This window comes from Panthera onca, chromosome E1 (assembly GCF_046562875.1).
Source record: "Panthera onca isolate mPanOnc1 chromosome E1, mPanOnc1 haplotype 2, whole genome shotgun sequence".
Classification (NCBI taxonomy): Eukaryota; Metazoa; Chordata; class Mammalia; order Carnivora; family Felidae; genus Panthera; species Panthera onca.
In genome coordinates, this window is record NC_138352.1 from 22,296,290 (window position 1) to 22,312,964 (window position 16,675).

The following is a 16,675-nucleotide window of genomic DNA, read 5'->3' on the forward strand; positions in this document are numbered from 1 at the left end:
GGCTTTTTTTTTACTAAAAGGAGAGATCCTCTTTGTGAATTTACATATGAACTCTTTCATAAAAATTAAAACAAAATTCAATTTATGCTGTTTTCACTGGACTTTCACTGCCTGTAATACTGGTTTATTTTCAAGTAATATATGCATGTGTGTGTGTCTGTGTGTGTATTCTCATGCTTGTGAAAGATCACCTCCTTTCTCACTGATGCTCTATTAAAAAATAAAACACACAGCAGGGGCGCCTGGGTGGCTCAGTCAGTTGAGCATCCAACTTTGGCTCAGGTCATGATCTCATGCATGGTTCATGGGTTCAAACCCCGCCTCAGGCTCTACGTGGACAGCTCAGAGCCTGGAGCCTGCTTCAGATTCTGTGTCTCCCTCTCTCTCTGCCCACCCCCACTTCAAAAATGAATAAACATTAAAAAAAAAAAACCACAGCAGCTTCCTAATCTTCTAGCTGCTATCCCCACCCAGACCCACCTGCCCCACACACAGACACGGTGTGTGTGGACACAGAGAAGCCAGGCTGACGGGTTGGTGTGAACAACGGACCGCTATTTCTTTCCCTACCAGGTCCAGGAGGCCAGGGTGACGGAAGTGAAAATCAACGAGGCCCGCGAACACTACCGGCCCGCAGCCGCCCGGGCCTCCCTGCTCTACTTCATCATGAATGACCTCAGCAAGATCCATCCGATGTACCAGTTTTCTCTCAAGGTGACCTACACCTGTGGGGTTTTGCATAAACCTGGTCATACAGCCACCCAGCTGTCCGGGAGGGCTTACCCGTGGGCTCCGTGGGCTACGGCAGGTCTATCAGATCAAATCCGGGGGACCTGTGACGGTACCTTCAGACCCACCTTACAGTCCTCATCTCTTTAACTGGGTCACTCAGGACTCACGGGTTATTCCCACAGGAGCAGGAGCTGTCCCAGCCTCACTCAGGCGACACAGTGGGTGCTAAGCTTACTGAAGGCAAGGAAGAGAACCAAGAAATATCAGAAGTGGCCCCCCACTGCCCCCCAAAAGAGCTTAAAATACGATAGGGACGATCACAGGTGTGCGTGTCTTTCATAGGGGTTAAGACCAAGGAATGGCATCAGTCCAGCCTTCAATTAGTTTCCTCGCTACCCTAAGTTCCTCCAGGCGACTGCTTTATGGTTGCCGAAATATTTCTAACACCAAAGGTGTTAGCACATTGTAAGTGCTGACTGCTCTTAACTTACTCATGAAAAAATAAAGCCCTATAAATTTTAAGTGAATCGATGAAAGTCTGTCTTTCTCCCGTAGGGTATGCGCAGTTGAAGACGCATTAGGGATAGTGCAGCATTTCTGAACAACCTCTGTGGTTCGACCTAACAGAGGATGGACACACACACACACACACACACACACAGTCAGAGCTTACACCTCATTCTGCGAAGGGGAACACTTGATGGAGGTCAAGGTGTGGGGTCGGAGGTGAGCAGGTAAGACATCAGGAGGTCTCCAGTCCCTGGGGCTCATTCAATGGCGGATGGCATTTTACCATTTCCGGGTCCCCTTCCCTCAACTCAGAGTCTCTGCAGACGAAAGGAATTGTGTTTATATTTGATGCACTTAAAAGCAATCTAATGCTTGGCCTCGTATTCAGGTCAAAGCAAACGATGAAAGAATCACGAGATGTTTCAAGACAGCGTAAGAGTTAGCATGATAAGCAGAATAGCTGTAAGAGGGCTCCCCAGTTCTGAGAGTGGCTGAAAAGAAATCAAATGAAACCCAAGAAAAGATGTGTTCAGAAACATGGGGAAAGTTGTTTTGCAGCAATAACACCCTGATCGAGGCTTGTGTTGTCATAGAAGCACTGTTTTTTTTGGGGGGGAGGCATTTGGCCCCCATACTGTTATTAAGACTTGCCAACCAGCTTGATCATCGAGAGCAGATTTAAATGCTTAATGATAAGAAGGTCTTCAGAGGGACCGAAACAACAGTATACTTAGAAACCTTGTGCGATGGGAAGAAAAACCAATCCCTGGGGTCTCCACGATCTTGGCTTTTGTCTGAGGTTGGGTTTTACGGTCGCTGCTCCAGCCACAGATCCCTGTTTCCCAAATGGCTCTGAGCAGGAATATGTCCAAATGTGTCTCTTGGCTTTTACACAACCAGACACTCTTCAAGAGCCAGTTTTGAAAAAGCTGGGAAGCTCGTACCAAGGTTAAGATGGAACGGGGGTGCGTTGTCATTTTTCTCCAGAACTCAGCCAAAGGCTAAGAGAGGGTTAATGAGGCTTCACTGGCCGAGGGCCAGGGGGTCCTGAGAAAGATAAGACCACCGGCTGGAAGGCCTATGTCCGTCTGTTTCGTGTCTTCTGTGCAGGGAGGAGGGACCTTGCTCAGAGAGGTGGGGAAGGGAAGAATCAGACAGAAGCAAAGAGCACAGAGCTCTGATCTCAAACCGAAGGCCTGTTGACCTATTTTCAGAGGGCTTTTCACCCTCCTTGGTGGTGAAGATCCAGGAGTCAGGACAACCACTAATCCAGATGCCTGGCTTCCCGTGAAAGTGTGTTGGATTCCAGTACTGAGCCCCCATTCCTTCCACACAGTAGAAGTTGGCTGGAGCTAAGGGGATGGATGGCTCCTCCAGGATCAGCTTCTGCCTCCCTCTGGCCACGTTCCTTCCCCTCGTCCCCGTTTGGTCTCACACACCTGGCCCCTGGGGCATCTGAGTTTGAGACCCTCGGTCTGGAGCATCTCTCATGCTTTGCCCAAGCTCTTTAGGGCACTAGTGGGACACAGTCATTCATTAACAGATCTTTTGAATGCCTATCATACGTGAAGAGCTGGGCTGGATTCTGGGTTGCTAAGGACTGACTTCCGTCCTCAGTGTGCCCACAATCTGGTAGAAAGGACTAGGTGAAACATATATTTTTTAATTTTTAAATGTTTTTATTTACTTTTGAGAGAGAGAGAGAGCGAAAGCGAGCAAGCGGGGGAGGGGCAGAGACAGGGAGACGCAGAATCGAAAGCAGTCTCCAGGCTCCGAGCTGTCAGCAAAATCCCAACATGGGGCTCAAACTCACAAACCATGAGATCATGACCTGAGCCGAAGTCAGATGCTTAACTGACTGAGCCACCCAGGCGCCCCCAAGGTGAAACCTATCTAAGGCGCAAGGCCATGGACAGGGGCCCTAGAAGAGTGACAGGGTGGTTACAGCCAGCCATGAGACCGTGTGCACAACAGATGACCTCCAGGAGGGGGTCGTACAAGCAGAGGTCAGCCCAGCGCTGGCTTCCTCCTGGAAGTCAGGAGGATGGGAGTCCCCTTTAGGATGGAACGGAAAAGGGAGCCCAAATTAGCTGAATGTAAAGAAAATGCTAAACGTACCTAAGTCTTTGCATTTTCTTTAGGTCTTTTTTCTGACTCGTGAACCACCTTGTCTAAACTTAGTAGCTGGAGATTCTTTACTGATCACTATCATTTCAATAAAGATAGATTTAGGGAAAAGAAGGCACAGTAACGCCCTGGGGAAAGCTATACACTCAGTCTCTGCAGACTCACTCGCCAGTATAAGTTGTCCAGATGTGTCTGTGTGGACCTGGGGGACATGACCCACCTCCACTGAGCTAATCTCCAGCCTACCAGGTGTGGGCACACATCACCGTGGATTGGGTTGAAGGCAGTCAGAAGATTTTGCTAGGATCATCAAAACTGAATGAAGAAGGGAGTCTGCAAGGGTTTCCTTAACAAGAAACACCATGGAACTTTGAAAAATAGGAGGTCCTATTTTCCCCCCCATTTTGCAACTGAGGAAATCTCGAGATGCAAATTTTATATGGTTTCCACTGAGGTTTAAATACCTGGTGTTGGAAAGACCCAAGACTCCTTTTTTTTCTTCTTCTTCTTTTTTGAAGCCACCAAAGGGCAATAGAGTAAAGACTGGAAATCTGCATAGCCACGAATTGGAAAGGCCTGATTATATCTTGATTTTTATTTTCTTTAATGACTCATTCTATGCATATCACAAAGTGCAGCATTCCTAATATTGGTTTGTATAAATGCTGTATACGTGTAAACCATGAAAAATTGATTCATATCATTTGTATTTCTTAAGAGACCCTTGATGTTCAGAAGACGTAGCCAAAGCAGGCCTCGCACCCTGCTCTCTGATTCAGGAAGGGTCTATGAAGAAATAAAGGGTGTGTAAAAGGATTCTCCAAATGACTGCAGACTTAATAGGAAGAAAAACAGCACATGAGATTCTGATCATTACCAAAAGGAAAAATAATTAATTTTAAAATATTCTGAGTACCTATTATGTACAAGAGTCTCTTTAAGACAACAGATTTGTCCAACCCATTTTGGTTCTACCATCAGGAATTCTGGAATTTACTGGATAGTGTCACTAATCCCAGCTGGTTATTGTTGACCGTGCTTACCCATTTGTGGGGGTGGTTATCCAACAGAACTTACTGGATCTAATTTAATTATTTTGGTTCCTGGATAGTCACTTTTCACCGGTCAGAACTGTAGGCTCTTGTGTGTATGCCTCATAGCTTTGCCCACATCATGGCAATGTAACAATTCATACGAGCAAACTAAGAAAAGAGCTAATAGAATGTTGTCTTGTTGCCACGGTCCCTTCTTTTAAAAAAAAAAATTTTTTTTTTAATGTTTATTTATTTTTGAGACAGAGAGAGACAGAGCATGAACGGGGGAGGGTCAGAGAGAGAGGGAGACACAGAATCCGAAACAGGCTCCAGGCTCTGAGCCGTCAGCACGGAGCCCGACATGGGGCTCGAACTCACGGACCGCGAGATCGTGACCTGAGCCGAAGTTGGACGCTTAACTGACTGAGCCACCCAGGCGCCCCAACCACAGTCCCTTCTTGGCAGGATATGCTGGGAAAACATTTCTGAGGCTGGCAAATTACAGTATTCTTCACAGGTGAGTCTACTAGTTACGTATACAGAGAGCTATGTAAATTACCAGTGTCCAACCTCCTGCCCCCAGGCCTTCAGCATCGTCTTCCAGAAGGCAGTGGAGAAGGCCGCTCCGGATGAGAGCCTCAAGGCGCGTGTGACCAATCTGATAGACAGCATCACCTTCTCCGTATACCAGTACACCACACGTGGGCTCTTCGAGTGTGATAAGCTGACCTACCTTGCCCAGCTTACCTTTCAGGTAAAAGTAGAATCAAGAAGTTTCCAGAAAACACGTCATTTTCCAGTACCCAACCAGCAGGTGTAAAGAAAGTTTGCTCTTTTCACTTCGCTTCCCATAGAAGGTGAAGACTGTTAGGCTCTACGCAGAGGCATCGGACAAGAAGGTCCAATATGGCGCGTGCATGCTGCCTCACCATTGTCACACTCATGGCAAACATGCCTAATCAACCGTTGTACTCGTTTACCTTGGATGACCTAGGATCCTCCCCAACATTGTCCTCCAGCCGGCCACTAGCCATCAACCCAAGCTGGCACTAAAAATGGAACTCAACGGCCATACCAAAAACTAGATACTTTTTGAGATGCTAGAAGAAATGTAGAGTGTCCCTCATTATTTATTTACCTCTAGGGATGTGACTTTCATGCCCCAACCTTCCCTCAGAATAAGAAATTGCAAATGTCGGGGCGCCTGGGTGGCTCGATTGGTTAAGCGTCGACTTCGGCTCAGGTCATGATCTCACAGTTTGTGAGTTCAAGCCCCGCATCGGGCTCTGTGCTGATGGCTCAGAGCCTGGAGCCTGCTTCACATTCTGTGTCTCCCACTCTCTCTCTGCCCCTTCCCTGCTCGTGCTCTGTCTCTCTCTGTCTCAAAAATAAATAAACGTTAAAAAAAAATTTTTTTTAAGAAATTGCAAATGTCTTTCCATAGCCATAGCAGATTTGGCCTTGAAAAGGTCCTTAAGAACTCTGATTCTCAAGGGCTTGGGGGGCATCAGGGACTTCCAGTGTTAATAAGAAAACCTTGTCTTCCTCTTACTCTCAACATCAAAAAGCCACGAGAATTTATTTCCTCGCACTTATCCCTCTAATCATTTAGGTTTGGGAATTTTTTCCGTAAGTTAACTGGGAACACGCTTAGATTATCTCGAAGGCCTCTTCCAATTCTAAACACCAGATATGCTATGATGACTTCTGGGCTGACTCTGTTTGCATGTTCCAAAGCCTGAATCCACGGGGGAGTGTTAGTGTGGCTGGTCCCTGTCACCCTCTGTATTCCCTCTCCAGCCCAGAAGCATGTGGTGTCATCAGAAGAACTTGGGGCACCTGGCTGGCTCAGTCAGTGGAACGTGTGACTCTTGGTCTTGGGGTCATGAGTTTGAGCCCCCCATTGGGTGTAGAGATTACTTCAAAAAATGAAAGGGGCACCTGGGTGGCTCAGTCAGTTGAGTGTCCAACTCTTGATTTCGGCTCAGGTCATGATCTCACGGTCATAAGATCAAGACCTGCGTCGGGCTCTGTGCTGACAGCATGGAGCCTGCTCGGGATTCTCTCTCTTCCTCTCTCTCTGCCTCTCCCCTGCTCACATTCGCTCTCTTGCTCTCTCTCTCTCCCAAAAAAAAAAAAAAAAAAAAAAAAAAAAAAAAAAAAAAAAAAAAAAACAAAGGAGGAGGAGAAAGAAGAATAAAAAGGTTTCATCAAATTAATCCCACTGCCCTGCTTGCTGGTCACTCCCCTATTCTGGAACCCCTTTATTTAGCATTATTGATTCATTCGTGCATTTCTCTCTTGCATGTGTCCGTATGTGACTTTGACATCCTCCTCAGGCATGTCACTTATATGTGTCATCTTCCCAGATCGCAGAGATGTGCTCCGTGGCATTTAGGACTGATAGACAGAACGCTTGCTAATCAAGGTACCTGGTCACTCACTGTGTGCATTTATGTCACCCTGATGTTGGTGGGTGAATATACACATACCCAGAAGTGATTTGCGCAGATACCCCACTTTCTTTCACTCCACCCTCTTGAACGTTTATTTTTGTTTATTTTGAGAGAGCGAGCAGGGGAGGGATAGAAAGACAGGGAGCGAGAGAATCCCCAGCAGGCTTCACGCTGCCCGCACAGAGCCCCATGCGAGACTCGACCCCACAAACCGTGAGATCATGACCTGAGCCAAGTTAGAGAGTCAGACGCTTAACCGACTGACCCCCCCCCACCCCAGGTGCCCAGCACTCCACCTTCTTTAAAACAACCAACACTGATGAGCACGCTCTAGGGTTCAAAGCAGCGATGATTACACCGAGTGCAAACCCCCAGATCTCCAGCACCCTGTGACCAGCACCCCTAAAGCATCGTGGTATCGTTCTTCCGCCTTGCAGATCCTCCTCATGAGCGGGGAAGTAAGTGTGGCCACGCTGGATTTCCTGCTTCGATCTCCGGGGCAGACGGGCGTCACCAGTCCCGTGGGCTTCCTCTCCCATCAGGCCTGGGGTGGCATAAAGGTCAGTAGAAAAGGCCCCTTGAAAAAAGTCAAGTTCTCAGCTCTTGGAGTTTCTCCCCTGACACTTGTCCCCGTGAAGTCGGCGCGGCGCTCCTTGGGGGTTAAACATGGGTGCGTGCCTTCACCTGGCCCCCCACAGCAGAGCTCACCCTTCCCGGGCCTGCTGGGAAGGCTGTCAGTGGAACAGGTGCACACTGGTTCAGGGCTCTGCCCTCAGGATGCGGGGCGACAGGAAGATCCGGGAGCTTCCCTGCCTCAGCCGAGCTGCCTTTCACCTGCCAGCACTGAGGGCTGGACCGCGGGCTCCTCTGTGGGGCCCTCAGGCCGTGTGGGGGTGCTCCAACAGGGCTCCCAGGAACCAGACACCTGCCAGGGCTCTGTTCAGGCACATCCATGCGGGTCCTAACTCAGTGGGGGATGCATCCCAGGCTGGGATTCCTACCGGTTCATAATAGCTCACCTTTATTGAGCACCTGAGAAACGCATTTTATTCTCACGTTCACCCGGGACATCGATGTTCTTTATTCGCATTTAACGCAAAGCATGTTTTCTTTCCATGTTACGCAGCTGAGTGTGGTTGGGATTCTATGAACGTTATTCCACGAAAAGATCACAAAGTATGAGCTCCTTGCTGTAGGGACCATGCCTGCATTGATGTGACACGATGGGTGTGTGATATGATGCTGAGCAGTGACATTGACTGAGCAGTTCCCCCCTGCAGGGTCCGGGCCACCATCCACGTAGGCAGCCGTCGGGTCCACACCTGGATGCTTACACACAGCAGGTGCTGGTGCTTTGGGGACACTGGCATCTACACTAAATTAATCCTCTTTGTGATTATCCATGTTTGTTGCATGTTGTACACAGTTCATAGAACAAAGGACTCTCAAGTGACGGGAGTGGTTCTCTTGCTCTTTACATTTTTTATTAAGTTTTTTAAAATGTTGACATGATACGAATTCACATGCAATTATAAGAAATAATAGAAATATCCTTCATACCCTGCATCCCTCCGTGGTAACATCTTGCATTCCTATCTTGGAACATACACCCAGGAAATTTCCATTGATACAATCCACTAATCTGAGTCTGATCTCACTAATTTTTTATGCCTTTGTGTGTGTGTGTGTGTGTGTGTGTGTGTGTGTGTGTGTGTATGTTTCACATGTGAAGATTCACCCCGGTCAAGGTACAGAACCCCGGTCAAGGTACCACCAAGGTACCACCACCCCGGTCAAGGTACAGAAAATTCCATCACTGTAGGGACCCCTATGCCCTTTATGACCACAACAACCTGATCCCTCCCCTACTGCCTCACGCATGGCAACCACTAATCTGTTCTCCGCTTGTACAATTTTGTCCTCCCAAGGACGTTATGTAAATGGAATCCTATAGCATGTAACGTTGGCGGACTGGCTTGTTCACGGAGCATAATTCCCCTAAGAGCCATCCAAGTGGATTCATTTTATAACAGCAGCCCAGAAGGTAATATTTATACACACACTCTCCTCTTCGAAGGAACCATCTTAGGAAATTCGAGGCTAATTTCACTCATGCTGCCTTTGCCCAAAAAATTTTTCTAACTTCTTTTTCAGAGTCCACAGGTATTCTTTGAATCATCTTGAGGGCTGTATCTAAATCAGGATTCATCAAACTTTTTCTGTACAGGGTCACACAGTAAATATTTATGGTTTGAGGGCCAGACTCAGTCACAACTACTCAGCTCTGCCAAAGTCACACGCGATGTGTAAATAAGCGGAAATGGCTGAGTGCCAATAAAACTTTATTTACAAAGACAGGCGGTGGGCCAGATTGGGTCTGCAAGCTATAGTCTGCTGATCCCTGACCTAAACAGCAAAGGTGTGAGTGATTTTCATTTATTAACTGCATTTGTCATTCTGGACCCTGTCTGGCAGATAAGAAGAGGAATAATATACTGGAAAAGAAGTAATGAAGAACTCCATTCACAACAATAACCAAAATAACAAAGTTCCAAGATTTCTAAGAAAAATCATAATAAATGCAGAGATTTGTGGAGAAAAACCTAGGGTAGCCAAAATACCATTTGCATAGGTAGTTGTTATAAAAACTATTCATGAAATATTTTTTGTTTTTCTATCAAGTCATTGAATTCTGGTGTGTAGTTTTTACACATACAGCTCATTCTTTTTTTTTTTTTTAATCTTTATTTTTGAGAGAGAGAAAGAGAGAAAAAAAAGAGCATGAGCAGGGGAGGGACAGACAGAGAGGGAGACACAGAATTTGAAGTGGGCTCCAGGCTCTGAGCTGTCAGCACAGAGCATGATGCAGGGCTCGAACTCACGGACCGCAAGATCATGACCTGAGCCAAAGTTGGACACTTAACCGACTGAGCCACTCAGGAGCCCCACGTACAACTCATTTCAATTCAGATGTTAACTTTTCATCACAAGCACTGGATATGTATTTAGAGTTCATAAAACTTAGATTTACGATATTGACCTAAGTTGTTCAGAACGTACTTAAAAGTTTTCCAAATTACTAAAGCCAAGTTCCAGCTTCTAAACTTAAATTTAAAAATAATTAAAATTGGGGCAACTAGAATAGCTCAGCAGGAAAAGCATGAGACTTTTGATCTCAGGGTCATGAGTTCGAGCCCTACATTGGGTGTAAAGTTTACTTAAGTAAATAAACTTAAAAAAAAAAAAAATAATCAAAATTAAGTGCGATTAAAAAATGCAATTCCTCAATCACATGAGCCACATTTCATTGGCTCATTGACTACCTTGATGGACAGTGTGGCCCCAGGGCTGAGAATACCGACTCATAGTCTGCTGCCCTTATGGAGGGAATAGATTCTGGAAATCAGTTCTGAATGAGCCCATTTGCAGAACCGGAGTAATGATGGACTGGTTAACACAGGCTCTGGAGCCAGACATTCCTGGGTTCAAGTTCTAGTTTGAGTGTGTGTGGCCTCTGGCATATGATCTCATTCCTCTGAACCTTTCTTTCCTTATCTGCAAAATGGCTATTATAATACCCACCTCCTAGGGCTCCGTTGAACAGATAGTAAATGGTCAGTAAATGGAAAGTACTTGTGATTATAGTTATGGTTATGGCCATGGCATTAATTTCCTAGAGCTGCTATCACAAAGTACTACAGCCTGGGTCCTCTCGCAGTTCTGGAATCTGGAAGTCTGGAATTAAAATGTCAGCGGCGTCATGGTCCCTCCAGAGTCTCTAGGAGAGGATCCTTCTTTGCCTTTTCCAGCTTCCAGTGGCTCCGGGTATTCCTTGGCTTGTGGCGGCCTCAGTCCATCCCCACGGCCTTCACATGTCATCTTCCCTCTGTGTGTCTTGACCTCTTCTGTCCTAAGAACACCAGTCGTACTGGGTTCGGGCCCACCCTGGTGACCTCATCTCATTTTGATCACACCTGCAAAGACCCTACCTCCAACTATAAGGTCACACACAAGTCTGGGAAGTTAGCCCTTCGGCCCGTCTTTCTGGGGAACACAGCTCACCCCATAATAGTTATGATTATTAATTACCCGGCTGTGGGGTGTATATATTGCTGTGGTTGATGGGCATCGTGCCTGATGGAACTTGTCCACTGAAGGTGAAACCTTGAGGAACTGTGAGTCTGGAATTCCAGTCCAGCTTGCCTTTCCCTGTGCTACGCCACAGAGCCCTCCGCAGCACAAGTCATAAAGAATAAATGACTCGAAAGCACACCCTACCACTTTCACTTGACGTTACTCAACTCGAAAGCTCCTGCGCCACCCAGTTCCGTTTCTCTTTCCACAAGACGGATTGTTTGCTCCGCTTCGCTTCTCCGTTTGGTTGTGTGGGCTAAGCTCGTCTGGCTGGTCGAAGCCTTTTACAAATGAGCGCTTAGCTTTCTCTCTCGTTCTCTGAGTTGCGTTAGGTAGGGCAGCAAAAGGCCACCCCCGTCCCGCTCAAGCACGGGGCAGGATGTCAGCAGGTGGAACAAAATATGATGCGTAGTACACATCACCAAAGCCTTTGATCAGCGCTCCTTTTAAGTGTTGGGTTGAATGTTAGCCTGAAGACATAAATACAACTGCATAGGATATGACTTACCAAACAAAAGTTTTTAGTTCTATCTGATGAGGAAGGTTGCTTGCCTTGTTTCCCCAGAAGAACTAATAATCAGGTAATGAGCGAACTCTTTGAGATAAAAGACTCCTTTTATGGTTATCCTTTGTGAGGATGTTTTAAGTCTCACCAAATGCTGAGCCGGAAGGTAATGGCACGTCCCTTTCTCCATTATAAAATCTCTTCGATGATGCACGCCTTTGTCAGAGTCTGAAAGGACCTCTCCCTTCCACTCTGGACGCCAATTTGCACAGTTGTATTTTGCTGCACAGCCCAATGTAATTAGGTTAATTAGTCATTTCCATTTAGCTTATTAAGAAGGCTAGAAATCCCTTTGCCTCATTTGGAAGATTAAATGTTGCAATTGTGCTCAACCCAGAGCCTCAAGAAAGCGTGTTTCAGACCCAGTCATGGCAGCTGGGAACGCTGATCAGGGCATAATGTGCTCAGTTTTGTGGTATCGCCCGAGGGGGTAACGGGCCCGCAGAAGGGTTAATGGTGATGCCAGCTGGGAGCAGGGGTGAAGCTGTAAGAAGATGGGAGTCGGTTCCTCAGCCCAGAGAGAAGTAATTACAGTAGCAGCAGCTTTTCGCAGCCTGTCAAGAGCCCTCCTGCTGGCGGCCCAGATGTCAAACTTTATTAATTGAGCACTTGCTAAGCGCCAGGCAGCCTGCTAGTTCCAAGGCTTTCAGAGACGCCTAAGAAAGTCCTTGCCCGCAGGGAACTCACAGTCTTGCGGGAGTGACAGGCAAGTAAGCCAGGTGGGGGGATTCAGTAACTGCAGGAACCCCAAGGAAGCAGCAGGGAGGGCGTTACTGTCTTCAAAGCACTCGTTTCTACATTAGAATGTGAGCAACGGTATTGCATGGCCTCATTATCCAAGTGGGAAAATCAAAGCCCACAGTCTCTGAGTCGCAAGAGGCTTGTGGGGCGGTGGTGCTGGGACCAGAGCCTTCCACTCCTGGCTCCCCCTTCCCCGTGCTACACACCACTCCCCCTGGCCCCCACCTCTCAATAGAGTGACATGCACCCCCTGCTTAGTGGCCAAGGTCAAGTGGGGCAGGGGGTGGGGGGGGGACACAGAGCCCGTGTGAAAGGGCACGTGAAGACAGGACCTGTGTTCATCCACATGGGAAATGGGACTTGGCAAGCCCAGACTAAGGGTCTATGTCCTTCTCTAGCTTTACCTGCCCCGGGTCACCCGTAAGACCCCTCTGCTGCTGACACACTGCTTTCTGACAGGCCCCCCCTCCCCTTTCCAGACTTTGACTCTCCTTGACCCCACCCCATTAAATGCCCTTCCCTTTTCTCTCCCTCCATCTCTGCCCAACAGAATTTTACTTACATCCGAAGGCCTCCCTCATCTGTCCTTTCTCCTTAACTTAGGACTGCAAGTTCCTTGAAGGCGTGTGTCCTTTTTTTTTTTTTTTTACCTTTGTACCCCCAAGTGCCTGGCATGAAGCATTCAATAAATGTTGACTGGATGGATGGATGGACAAACAGATGAATTCAAATAGCAAGAAGGTATTGGGATACTTAAAATTCATGGCATTGTGGTAGATGCTTTGGACATACTCTACCTTTTAATCTCATGGAAGAGACCAAATGTATAAGCAGAGTCAAGTAATAATGGAAAGAATTGCAGAAAAGTGTCCAAGTGACTAATAGTTTATGTGGGCATTCTCAAGGAATGGGATGGGATGAACCACCACCCAAAATTTGGTTTTGACATCAAGACTTATGATGCCACGCACATACCAAGAGAGTATTAAAAAATGTATTACTCACATGGCATCTGGGTGGCTCAGTCGGTTAAGCATCCAACTTCGGCTGAGGTCATGATCTTATGGTCTGTGGGTTCGAGCCCCACGTCGGGCTCTGTGCTGACAGCTCAGAGCCCGGAGCCTGCTTCGGATTCTGTGTCTCCCTCTCACTCTGCTCCTCCCCCGCTCACGCACTTGCTCTCTCTCTGTCTCTCTCTCAAAAATGAATAAACATTAAAAACCAAATTTGAAAATGGCTTGAGAGAGCCAAGGAAGGAGACCACTTTGGTTTTTGGTTTTTTTGTTTTGTTTATTATTATTATTTTTTTTTTTTAGTAGTTTAAGGTTGAGGCAGGGGTGAGTATTTCTGTATGTGAGCAGGGGTTTACAGGGTTCGGCTTCCCTCCAGCACCCGAGGAGGGAGTACCAAGACTTACTTATCAGCTTGCCTGGATGTGGAGGAGAAGAAGAAGGTGTGGGGTGGTGGCAGGGGAGTGGATAAGGCTTTAAAGCTGTCAGCTACCAAACATCTGAACCTTGAATCAGACCCTTTGTTAAAGATTTCAACACTGTGAGTAGTTCAAGTAACCCACGCAAGAAGAATGGGAAGGCTCTGTGTTTCTCTGTGAGAGAGGAGGTACCTGAGAGAGGTTGCTGATTATGAACAGGACTGTAACAACATGTAGGATCTTACCACATGCTAATCGTGACCAGCACAAGAAAAGGAAGGAGTGGAATTTGGGGGAGGAGAGATCAAGGATCTCTCGCATGATGAAAGTAGTGTAGACAAAGAGTTGAGTTGGAAATGAGTCCGGCACAGTTCCAGGGTTGGGCACTGATACTCTTGGACAGAGTAGGAGGGAAGAAGGACACCCGGTTCCCTGGATGGATCGGAAGGAAACGCTAGATGAAAACGTTTGATTACTAAGTTGCGTATTTGGACTTAGTCCTTATTGGAAGCAGGCAACTCATGGAAATTTCAGTGTTGGCATTCACACAAAGTCAGTATCTAGAGGCACCTTGAGGGAGAACTTGAGTTGCCAGCAGAATGAGTATTGAGATAAAAGGAAGGAGTCAGAGACTTGAAATGTCTGGGCTCCATGAACAGAAAAGTCCTGGTATCTTTTCTTGTCCCTCTTCCCAATCAATACCCTGCAGGAAGGTGCAGTTCAATGTGCTACTGATAATAATCCACTTTATTTGCTAACCCTTGCACACTATTAGTACAGTTTGCTGAGGCGACTTGATCAAAACACCTCCTTTTCCTTGAGCTTACCTGGGGGGAAGATCCAAGATTCCAGACGCGAGTATGAACGAGACAGAATTATGTCTATACTCGTATCTCGTTCCTTGACACCTTCCCCCTGCCCTCAACGCATTGAAAACTATAGCTTTCTGGAGAAACTGTATTTCACAACAAGATTCTCCAAAATGTCACAGGCACTTTCATCAATGGAAGAATTCTGTAATCTGGATCGAGACATTGAGGGATCCGCCAAGAGTTGGAAGAAGTTTGTGGAATCGGAATGTCCTGAGAAGGAGAAGTTTCCCCAGGAGTGGAAGGACAAGACAGCCCTACAGCGCCTCTGTATGATGAGAGTCATGCGGCCTGACCGGATGACCTACGCCATACGGTACGGGACAGGGGACAGTGGGGAGCCCCAGGCTGGGCGTGGGGCAGTCTTGATGTGGCCAGATTGACAGAGCTGAGCACAAAGGTCATGTGTTTCTGTCACAGGGGTCTTGGTACCAACATCCAAACTCCAGTAAGGCCTGTTGCCCTGTGTCTGCCATGTATTTTCTTAATAGCTAAGTGGACAACTTGGAAAGAGGTGAGCCCATCCATATCAGCATTGAGAAGGCTGCTGGTCACATCTGTTGTGCTGGGAGATGATGGTACCCAGAGAAGAGCTGGCAGGATCACCCATAGCAGGAAGAACGTCTCTCCGACCGCAAAGAAGGGAGACAGCGATATTTGTGCCTTTAGATGAGGTGGTAGGATGATGGTGGAAAATTGAGAACCGTGTCTAATGACGTCTGTGTTCATCAGTTGAGTCTGTGCGTGAGAGGAGGTGGCAGGGTTAGAGACTTGAGAAGGGCGCAGAGTTTGAAATAGAATCTGTGACAAGTGGGAGAGAAGACCCACCAGGGAAACCCAAAGAATTCTGAGCAGCATTGAGAGCCCACCTAGTTAAGATCATGTATTTACAATGGCACCTGTCTTCATCAATGGTTCCCTGTGGCAACGTCCAACCACCCAGGTGTAGATTCAGAGTTAAGTTAGTCTGGAGCACAGCCTGGGGCTGGGTGGTGGGAACAAGAATTCTTGAGGTGGGCAGTAATGGTATTGGCATGATGAAAGTGTTCTAATTCTGGATTATGGTGAAGGCTGTACAATTCAGTAAACTTATTAACAATTATTGAATACTACACTTAAAATCGACAAATGTTATGCTATCAATTATACCCCAAGACGTTTTTTAGTTTTTTTCAAGGTTATAGGCCATGGAGTCTACACTGGATAGGAAAGAGGAGAAGAGCGTAAGGAGACGGTTAAGAAACAAAACAGAGAAGCCACAGTGCTGAAAATCCTCCATTTGTGGTGGCACCAACACAGGGAAGGAACAGGTGGAATAAGGGTCAGTTGCTAAATCGCTGACGGAAGGTTTTTGGCAGAGAGTGGAATGTTTCCATTGAAGGTTTCAGATGTAGACAAAGTCCTTCAGTAATGACAGGATAAAATGTGGCCACAAAACCAGGTGGCTGAATTGAGGAAAAAATGAAGACAGAGGAACTGGAAGATTATCCATGTGGATGTTGATGTCACTCAGGCTGGTGGAGAGAAGGTCCGTGAGCCAAGCGTTCAGGGTAGAGCGACAAGTGGAACAGTAGATGACGTCAATGTGCAGGGGATGTGGTGATGCAGCATGGGGAATGGAGAGTCCACGGAGCCTCGAGAATGGAGAAGTCATGGTTTGCAAAGAGTAATCATCAGTGAGGAGAACCATGATCCCACCTCACCGTCCTGAGATATAGGTCAGAGGTAGGAGAATGAACCCCACTGTGGAGACTACAAGGAAGCAGTGTCCTTGGGGAAGAGTTAAGGCCAAGAGTTGGGCCAGATGGTCAACCAAGTGGTTGCAGGTGAAAGGTTTGTTCGGCGGAAGACAGGGCAGTGGGGAAAGGAACATTGACGAGTGGAGTAGGATGAAAGGAAATAGACATTGATAGAGTATGACAGCACAGGAAAGCAGAGGCCTTGCATCTTGAGCTGAGATAGAGGACAGAGACAGAAGACCACAGGGATATGGAGGGTGGAGGGTCCAGCTGCCTGCAAGCTTTCTGAAAGCATTGATCTTGGTGGCGTTCCAATGGATGGTGGTGATGTCACGGGAC

At 47.1% G+C, this 16,675-nt stretch overlaps 1 protein-coding gene across 1 annotated transcript in view; it reads left to right on the plus strand.

Moving 5' to 3' along the window:
- DNAH9 (dynein axonemal heavy chain 9) overlaps positions 1–16,675 on the plus strand; it is a 329,272-nt gene that overhangs the window by 259,688 nt on the left and 52,909 nt on the right. The window contains exons 57-60 of the mRNA XM_078437738.2: positions 574–714; positions 4,987–5,157; positions 7,297–7,419; positions 14,720–14,913. Of these exons, the coding sequence (XP_078293864.2) occupies positions 574–714; positions 4,987–5,157; positions 7,297–7,419; positions 14,720–14,913 (629 nt within the window). The remainder of the gene's footprint in view (positions 1–573; positions 715–4,986; positions 5,158–7,296; positions 7,420–14,719; positions 14,914–16,675) is intronic.